The 9,619-nt window shown below is 42.7% G+C and overlaps 1 protein-coding gene across 1 annotated transcript; it reads right to left on the bottom strand.

Moving 5' to 3' along the window:
* Nucleotides 1–616: 616 nt before the first annotated feature.
* Nucleotides 617–5,975, bottom strand: pax10 (paired box 10). The gene is made up of 7 exons (XM_030098081.1): nucleotides 5,793–5,975; nucleotides 5,431–5,625; nucleotides 3,722–3,804; nucleotides 3,451–3,607; nucleotides 3,023–3,096; nucleotides 1,102–1,234; nucleotides 617–997 (listed from the first exon to the last, which is right to left on the bottom strand). The coding sequence occupies exons 1-7, from the start codon at nucleotides 5,896–5,898 to the stop codon at nucleotides 897–899; spliced, it is 849 nt and encodes a 282-aa protein (XP_029953941.1). The 5' UTR covers nucleotides 5,899–5,975; the 3' UTR covers nucleotides 617–896.
* Nucleotides 5,976–9,619: the final 3,644 nt, after the last annotated feature.

The raw sequence follows: 9,619 nt of genomic DNA, 5'->3' as shown, positions 1-9,619 counted from the left end.
TAGCGTGCTACATTCTTCCCTCCAATAACATCTGACAATATTCCACTGCTATTTTCATCATACACAGATGTCTGTACAAAAATATGCGGTTTCAGTGTAACGTTGCTGGCAGGATAGGCGGGATTTACACTTTTTATGGTTCTTTTCTTCTTCGTTTTTTTTTTTTTTTTTTTTTTTAACTCTTCTTGTTTGGTTTTAGAACAAGTGATTGCCATAAGCAAGTCTAAAATCTTCACAGTCGCCTCGCACGGCGTATGTTCAGGGAACAAACAGGCTATCACAACATCGCTGAGCTGCTCAAGTAGGAAGAAACTGTGGTCACACTTCACAGTACTGCCGACATCTGCTGGCATTTCCTCAGTACTACTGAGTCACGGACTGAAGCACCACGGAGAAAAGAGCAAGAACTGGACTTTGGAAGGACACTGAGACTTTTTTGTTAGTTTACTGTATATCTATTCAATTGCTTTTGACAATTAATTTTCTGGGTATTTATATTTGTTGAAACCTCTTCTCTTAGCAAGTACCTAACTAATTGTAATTCTCAATCTGTTTTAATCGTACACACGCTTCAAACTGATCCTGTTTCTAATCCAGATCCCACTGTCTAAATCATGAACACGGAAAACGGAAACAAAAGTGCTTACAGCTAATACTGAGACGATGTCAGTATGACAGGAGTACTGTTAAGTGCAACCAAAGCTGCTCTCGGCTGATTTTGTAAACATTTTAATGCATTTCGGGTTCTGTGACCCTTTGAGGTCCCTCTATAGCTCAGCCCCTGTGCCTCCTGATAACCTGCATCCCCATATTGATTTCTTCACACGTCTTTTTTTTACATGCCCTTTTACTTTTCCCCCCCTTCTTCTTCTGGTATGGTGGTGATTGTCTGTTCCTCACTGTAATCTGGCCCAGTACTGGCCCAGGTTCTGACTCATGCTCTGCGGCTCAGTCCCCGGGACCTGGACCGGCACCGACACCCCGGGCGATATGAGCCCTGGACGAAGGAAGAGAGGGGGAAAAAAAAAAAAAAAACGTCAGGAAATTCACAGAGCGGCGCGGCGGGCGGGCGGACGCAGGGCAGGCCGAGTGAGAGCTGACCTGTGTTGGAGTTGGCTGTGGGCGGAGTCTGCAGGTGAGGGGAGGAGTACGCCGGCGACTCGAAGCTGCGCGGCGCAGAGGGTGAAGGAGGCAACATGCAGGAGTAGGAGGAGGCCGACTGTGGAGGAATTGACTGAGAGTGGAAAAACAGAAGGAATACAGGAAAAATAAATAGATGAACAGGAAAAAAACACAATATTCTTCACAAGTAAGTTAAGCAGAGGGTGTGATGTGATCTTCCTCTTATGCATTCATCCCTTTAACATTTAACTCTAGTACACGCTATCACAATCAGTACACACAGTATCATAGAAAACACAAACTCATCTAAATGAAATAAAATATAGGCAATAAATAACGCTTGCTAACTGACTTTTTCCTGCAAAAGCAGAGTAAATCATTAAAAAAGCCTAAATCTATCTATCAATCTATGCCTGTACTTAAAAAACATTCTCTTCTAATTTGTCTTAACCACATTTAAAACCTGAAATCTTCCTTCAGCAATCACTTCGAACCATGAGTGTTTTCATTATAAAACTATACTTCAATCCAACAATCAATAAATTGAGTTATCGGTTTCTTCCAAGCCAAAGGACATGACAATATCCGGTTTATAAAGCATTGCTCAGGAGAAACTATGGAGTAAAAAAAGAAAAAAAAGAAGATGAGAATATAAGTTTCCCTGTTAACCACATGGAGGTGCTAGAGTGCCGCAGCACAGAGCAGAGGTTAGGCACAAAACTTTGTAATTAATTTACCAGTCCACGTGAAATGTGAAGTGCTACATTTTATTATTTTCTGCACAAGTTCAAAGTACAACTTTGCCAATACATTGACATCAAACAACACACACACACACACACACACACACACACACACACGCGTTTGTACTTATATCGTTGTGAGGACACTCGTTGACATAATGCATTTCCTAGCCCCTCACCCTAACCCTAACCATCAAAAATAAATGCCTAACCCTAACCCATGCCCTAAACCTAACCTAAACCCAATTGTAACCCTAAATCAAAAACCAAGTCTGAACCCTCAAAAAGGTCAAAAAAGGCCTGTCGAAAAGTGAGGACCGGCAAAAATGTCCTCACTTTGTAAAAATGTCCTCACTCTGCTGGTGAAAAACGAATTTTGGTCCTTACTTTTGGGTATCTACAAGAACACACACACACACACACACACACACACACACACACACACACACACACACAAAACACTGAGCACTAAGTAAATGAAAGAGCATAAATAAAAAAAAAAACTACAACACAAAAATTCATGCTGATGCTCAGAGCTGTTTCGTTCGAGATCAGAGTAGCGCAAATGTGTCATTATGAAACACAATCTGAAGTAAACCATCACTTCCTTTGTTGAACCTCATATTTTACACATCAGGTGTTAATTCTGGATCTTTGTAGTTGCTTAAAATCGTTTTATCTTCAGATCGTGCAGAACACTGAAACCATTCAGTTTTAATCTCATGACAGTAACACTCAATTTCAGTGGCCTTCCAATAATTCACAGTTCAGTAGAATGAGGCGTGTTTCATTTCTACTGTCAAAATAATTCTTAACATCTAATAAACTACAGAGAACCAACTGAACTAGTTTTAGAGTACATTTATCCAAATTAATCCTCATTAGTACACAATTTAAAAGGAAACCAACATTAAGTTTCATCATTAGTTAATTCCCCAAATAAGTTTATTATTATTATTATTATTATTATTATTATTATTATTATTATTATAGCACTAAGAAATCTAAATCTATTTACAGTGAACATTTGACACATTATTTATCTATTTACAAATGATTGTTGAACACTGTAGTGATCTGAAGCTGGATTTAGGATTCTCCTTTGGTTTTGTGTCATTTGGGAGGTGCAGATGAATGATGAATGATAAATGTCCAACCTGGACTCCAGATGAGAAAACCGACAGGGAGCTGTAGCTGGGCAGGGACGACTCAGCCTGACTCAACATGGACCCTGGAGAGAGAGAGAGAGAGAAAGGGAGAGAGAGTGTGAGGGAGAGAGAGAGAGAGAGAGAGAGAGAGAGAGAGAGAGAGAGAGAGAGATTTCTTCACATGGCATGGGGGCATCTCGCAGTGGGATGTTTTTAATATAGATGCGCTCTAATGGACAAACTCTAATGGTTTGCATGTCTGCAGAAATCAAACATGCGAGCTCTCAGATTTGTAATTACAATCTAGTAAAATATTCTCATAAAATACATTTATTATAGAGACTAAAATGCACATTCTCAATTCTGCACGAATTCGAGCCTTTTCCCCGTACTGAAAGACGGTGACGACGAGCGTGAGAGGAAGGCCGGGCGCTCACCTGAGCTGCTGCCGTGCTGCTGATGGTAGACAGACGTGTTGAATGAAGTACTCAGAGGGGCTTGGCTCTGCGAACAGGAAGTCACGCCGCCTGACCTCCGTTGGTTGCGCAGCTTCTCCTCCCTCCTCCACTTGGCTCTTCGGTTTGAAAACCACACCTGTCAGTCACAGGGTCCCGTCAGAGCGCGCTCACGACGTGCTAACACGTTAGACGTGTGTGATCTGAAGCATCCTCCAGACCCCCCCCCACCACCCCCACCCCCAACCCTTACCTGTATCCTCGCTTCAGGTAAATCGATCTTGTTCGCCAATCTCTCCCTCGCAAAGACGTCTGGGTAATGCGTCCGTTCAAACTCTGTCGAAGATATTAACTTAATGTCAAACACGCAATGTGAATCTTAATGGAGGCTGACAGCAGTACAGCAGAAAGCAGCTTGTCCAAAACCCCTCGCTGGGTTCACATACAGTCAAACTCATACCCGCATCTTTCTTTTAACAGTCGAACTTGAAAGGTTTTTACTTTACATTTTGGTTGATGAATGCTTAATATCAGCATGACTAATTATCTTTCTGTGGAAGATATGAATTCAGGGAGCTGAGCTGTATCCTTACAACCATATTTGAAATATTTATCTGTTGCACTTTGTGTAAATTATTTATCATTGTGGAACACGCAGAAAGTTCAAATGAAAGGATTCAAGTTGAGAAGCTGCCTAAGCACTTTATTTTAAAGAGGGGCTGACTAAAAGTGAGCTTAAGGAAAATCCTCATAATTCTTGTTTTGTCCATCAGTTATTGCTTCTTAATCCCATATAACAAAAGCAGTATTTGTGTCTCACTTCAAGGAATTAACGGCATTCTCTGAAGGATGAGATGTAGATTACCAAACACAAAGGCTTGAGGTTTCTTTCCTTCTTCTGAACTTTGTCGAACGGCAGTGAGTTAATGTGTATGAGGGTTAGAGTTTGACTCTCACTGGAAACCTCAGAGCGAGAATCTGCCTGCTGAGACATTTTTAAAGATTAAACTGCTTCCCCACGTGAAGCTTACACATTTGCTGTCAATGTAAATTACATGTTAGCAGAAAGACTTTTAGAGAACAGTGTAGTTATTTACGCTTTATTCTGATCTGTCTTTTCATCTACCTATACAAGCCTATGATTACAAAAGAGCACTTAATGTGTAAACAACAAAAGACCGAAGTTCAGGACTGGTAACACATGGTTAAGTATTACTTATTCAACACACACAATGAAGGATCTGTAAATTAAGTCTGTCTTGCAAATTGTTATAATTGGCTGGGTTATAATTGGCGTCTGTGTCAACACATGATTGTTATTGTGCCTTGGCTGTGCACTGAGGTCAGTGTACCTCATTAATGTCATTTGTGCGGAGTGACCACAGTGATACATTTCCACTCGGCTGCACAGTGGACATTGCGTCCTTATTTAGCTCAAGGGCCCTCTGCAGCCACATCCAGTCAAGGGTGGCTTTCTGATCCCTCTCGCTGGATATGAGGCTACGAGGGCCGGATCCCGCTGCACAGCACAGCCGCAGTAATGATGCATTATCAAAACTCAGCTGTTCGCGTTGCCAGAGGCTGCTTGGAACAGATCAGGAATATTTGTGGGGTTGAGATTATGGATAATTTGCATCTGGAAGTGATCGTGGTGATGCTTGCTTTCCCTCGAAGGGATTGATAACACTGCCGTTCCTCCGAAATACACACAGGCCGGTGATTGTTCTGCAGTTGTTTGTAATTTCCCTTGTTGATATTCCATGCAAGTTAACAACACCAACAACAAAAAAGCAGGAGAAAAAAGGTGTGAGGACTATAATCCAGTAACAAAGGTGTTGGCAGAGAAGGCAAGGCACCATGACAAGCTGCGTCATGACACACTCCCGGTTGGCCTGCGCCCATGGAGGGCAGCGATTGGCCGAAACGGCAAGACGGGCGCTGTGCGTGCCCACATGGCCTGACCTTTCTCCAGAGCCTCGATCTGCTCCTGAGTGAAGCTGGTCCGGTTCCGCTGCAGCTTCCTCTTGAGCTGCAGCCTCAGCTGAGACTCCTCGCCCTCGTCCCGCTCCACGGGGACGCCTCCTCCTCTGCCCGCTCCTCCTCCCCCCGACTCGCCCCCCATGCTGCCCTCGGTGTCCAGCAGACAGCCCTCAGACACTGTCGGCAAGGAAGGTGACAAAAGATGTGCGCGCGTGTGTGAGAGGGGATCATTTCTACGACGCAGATTCGCACTTTAAGACATCAGAGCACAAGAGACTGAGACAAATACAAGCTCATTGTGAATGCTGTGTGAGGGTTTGTGTGGAGAAAGCCCTCCCTCTCACCTGCGCTGTGCTGCGTCTGGACGCCGGTGGGGTCATGGTACCAGTTGTTGGGCCCACTCCAGTTCGAGCCGCTCTGCAGGTTCAGCATGGTTAACTTCTCATACATACTACGGGCGTCCGAACCACCATGAAGAAGAACGAAGGAGAGCTGTCCTGCGTGCGTGCGCCCCTGTTTACGATCACCTCGGCTCCTCTGCCCCTCTCTTGGATCCCGCAGTCCTTCCTCCTTGGCGGGGGAGGGGGGGAGGAGGGGGGGGGGGGGTTTAGAGGTAGGAGCAAAGAGAAGGAGAAGAAGGAGGGGTTCATATCGCATGAGTTCACACATGGTTGGCATTGTGGTGAATTAGCCTCATGATGACAGACAGAAATGGAGTTAGTTACATGCTCGCTGTCGTACCGTGTGTGTGTTATACATTGCTTCGCTAGTATACCATGGGGAGGTGAGGTACATTAGAACACACTCTGAAAGCCATGACATTTATAATGCTGCTTGCTTTTAGCCCGATTTTTTTTTTTTTGCCTGTAAACTTGAGCATGCACACACATACACACACACACACACAGACGCACACGGATGTATGCATGAAAAGACACCAAAATGTAGATGTCGCCATAAAGCTGGCACTCACAAAATGGCTTTCTGATCAGAGATTCTCATAAAACGCTCAAATCAAGCTCATCTTGAACTTTCTGCACAAAACAAAAGCTGCTCATGCCATTTTCTTCCTAAATAAATTAAAATAATTCAAATACCTTCCTGTATAGTGTTAACTTATATAAGATTTTTTTTTAATCCTTCTCGTTGAGAGTAAGAAAGGACAACACAAACAGACCAGGATTGAGTTAAATCGCCTCAGCAGCTACAGCCACACCATGTCAAAGGTCAAACTTTAATCGTTTGGATGAGGGATCCCCAGGAGACTGATTTATCCACCCAAATTACGGCGAAATTTCGGAAAATATTCATGAAGACGGTTCGCGGCGACATTGATCCCGAAGCCAGCCACTATAGTGAGTCCTAAAGAAGCGACATCGACACTGAACCGGAGACACAAAAGAAACCCAAAGACTATTTTTTTGCAAACTTACCAAGTGTCCAGGTGATACGGTGCGATGTGTTACTCTCCTCCTCTGTGGACCTTTATTCCCCCGTTCCCCCCACGTCCCTTGTTCTCCAGCTTTGTTGACAATACTGTGTGTATGTGTGTGTGTGTGTGTGTGTAAAGGAGAGTGTAGGAGAGAGATGGAGAGAGTTAGACAGGGTGAGAGAGAGTGAAAGAGGGAGGGGGGGGCTCTGGAGAGAAATGCATCTGCGGGCACTCTTGTCCTCCAAGCGATGGAGAGAGAGGGAGAGGGAGAGAGAGAGAGAGAAAGAGAGAGAGAGAGAGAGAGAGAGAGAGAGAGAGAGAGAGAGAGAGAGAGAGAGAGAGAGAGAGAGAGAGAGAGAAGGAGGAGAGGGAGCCACCGAGGGGTGACAAAGTGAGTCAACATCAGTGTCAAGTTTGAACTTAATGCCAGCGAGAGGAGGAGGGGAGGCCGGGAGAGTGGAGCATAAAGCACAGATAATGGAAAGATAGTGGATGATAAATAGATGATGGAATTCAATTTTAGCCATAAATTACACATAAATATTGAAGACAATTTGGCAGTCGACTGCGTTGACACCAGAAAACGGACATCATTAGATCCAGCTCAGTGTTAACGGCAGTGATAACTCATTTCACCCAATTAGCTTGGACCGGAAAGGTGTGATTGTTGAACTTTGTTAAAACTTTGGAATATTCACAAACACATAAGTGCTGCTTTGAAATTCTAGCGATATCTGAAAGAATGATGTACATAAATTTGTATTTTTCAAAATAAATGATTTCAAACATTCAAGACATCGGGCAACATGTATACTAAATATTTCACAAAAATCTAAAAGAAATGAAGACATATTAAAGGACATATTATTAATCATAATCATTCAGACAAGCTTGAACAAAGATGATAAATTTTGTTGCAAACCATTACTATAGCTTCGAAAGTAACACATTGGTTTAGTAGGACTTATTATAAAATTGTTTGCATCCTAATTTTGTTAGTTATGTTTATCAAAATTGTTAGCAATGTCAAGCTACTACTGTCTATAAATTTTAATATAAAACTGTTTAGACTCACCAAATATTTGTTTTACCAAGATGAGTGAGAAAAATAGTGTTTAATTGGACAGTTCCATTAAAAAAAAAACATCCTCGCATTAGTAAGAAAAAGCTCTATTAAAGAAACTGTATTCATATTTTTGATAGCAGCAACTAACAATTTCATTTATCAAATATAATCTGCTTAATTTGATTTATTGCATTCATTCATTTTAGGGTGAAAAAACATGGTAAAATAGACTCCAAATTACCTTTTCTGTCTGGAAATAAAGACAGAATTTAGCTGTGCTTGTGCGAAAAAAGAAGACCAAATGTTGACCTTTCAGAATCTGGACACATTCAGTGTTTTGAATTCATGTCGAATCAAATCTTACCTCTTCATTAAAGATGCTGCTCATCTACTTCTTGTTTCTGAGTTATTGAGCTAAATTATTACCTCAGCTTTGTGCTGTTGTTGTTGTTGTTGTTGTTGTTGTTGTTGTTATTATGAGCATTGGAGTTACTTAATTCTCGGCCCGGAGCTTTAGGTATGTACAGTCAGAATACTGTAGGTGGGCAGGCACAGGAGTCTCAGTTCCTGTTTTACTGTGAACGCCGAGGTATTGTTCCCGACCGTGTAGGTGTTGCTCTCATCCTATAACGCAGAGCTGAGAGCGATGGGACAATAAACAAAGGCTTTGTCTGGGCCCAGAGCGGGTTAAAGCAGCGCCATGCTGAAACTCTTTTGCACTGGACACACAAAGTCTGATGCGAGGCGCAAATAATGACGCAGGTATGACGGCGTGCACGGCAGAGTAAAAGAGCAAGAGCAGAACCGGGGCTTAAATATATCTCTTTGCAACGGAAGGCAGAGGAAAAGAGAGAGATGGAAGATGGAGGCAGAGGGGAGAGATAGAGAGAGTGAAGAGGAAGTATGTGACTTTGGGGTGGGTGTAGGGGCTTGGGGATGGGGAGGGTGCCAGCTTGTTTTATTTCCGGTTGACAAGACTTTGCGCTCCCTTTCTCTCTGTCGCTCCCTCTCTCTTTCATACTCTGCTATTCTTTCTCCGCTGCCCCCATTGCTTCGTCTCTCACCCCCTCTTTCTCTGTTACTTTCCTCCGAGATGTGCCTCGGAGAAAGGAAAGGACTTGACAAGTTCAAAGGTAAAAACAAGTAAGAACAGTGCCGGGATGAGCGTTTAAACACTTTACCTCAGTGAAAAAAGAAATTAAAATAAGTATTCACATTAAAGTCAAACTTTAAGACTTTGTGAGAGTGGAAATAAAATATTTTCGCAGCTTTAAAGACAAAGACCAGTGTTCACTGCACATGACTGCATTTAATGGTGAACACATGATTATTAACAATACATCAACAAATAGGAAGCATTTCACTCTCTCTGGTACCACTGAGTGAATTAAATCTGCTATTGCTTTGGAAAGGATGGACGTGAACTCAAATTTTCCTTAGAATATTCCCCGTCTTCAAAATAACAAGTCAAATCAACAAACTGGAGAAACAGTCTGCAGTGTGTTGATGACATTGTTGGACCTCTGTCCAGTACTTGAGTCGATGTCCTTTTAGGTCTGAAGCGAAAGAAAGTTGATGAACAAAAGAGCTCCGTTCATTTAAAACCAAACCCTAAAACAGGCTTGTGACTCCGTGCACACACCCATCCAGCACGTCCCTTTGTTTTACAGCTG

Source organism: Salarias fasciatus, chromosome 8 (assembly GCF_902148845.1).
Source record: "Salarias fasciatus chromosome 8, fSalaFa1.1, whole genome shotgun sequence".
NCBI lineage: Eukaryota > Metazoa > Chordata > Actinopteri > Blenniiformes > Blenniidae > Salarias > Salarias fasciatus.
Note: the sequence above shows the minus strand (reverse complement) of the source record. Positions and strands in the feature narration are given on the sequence as shown.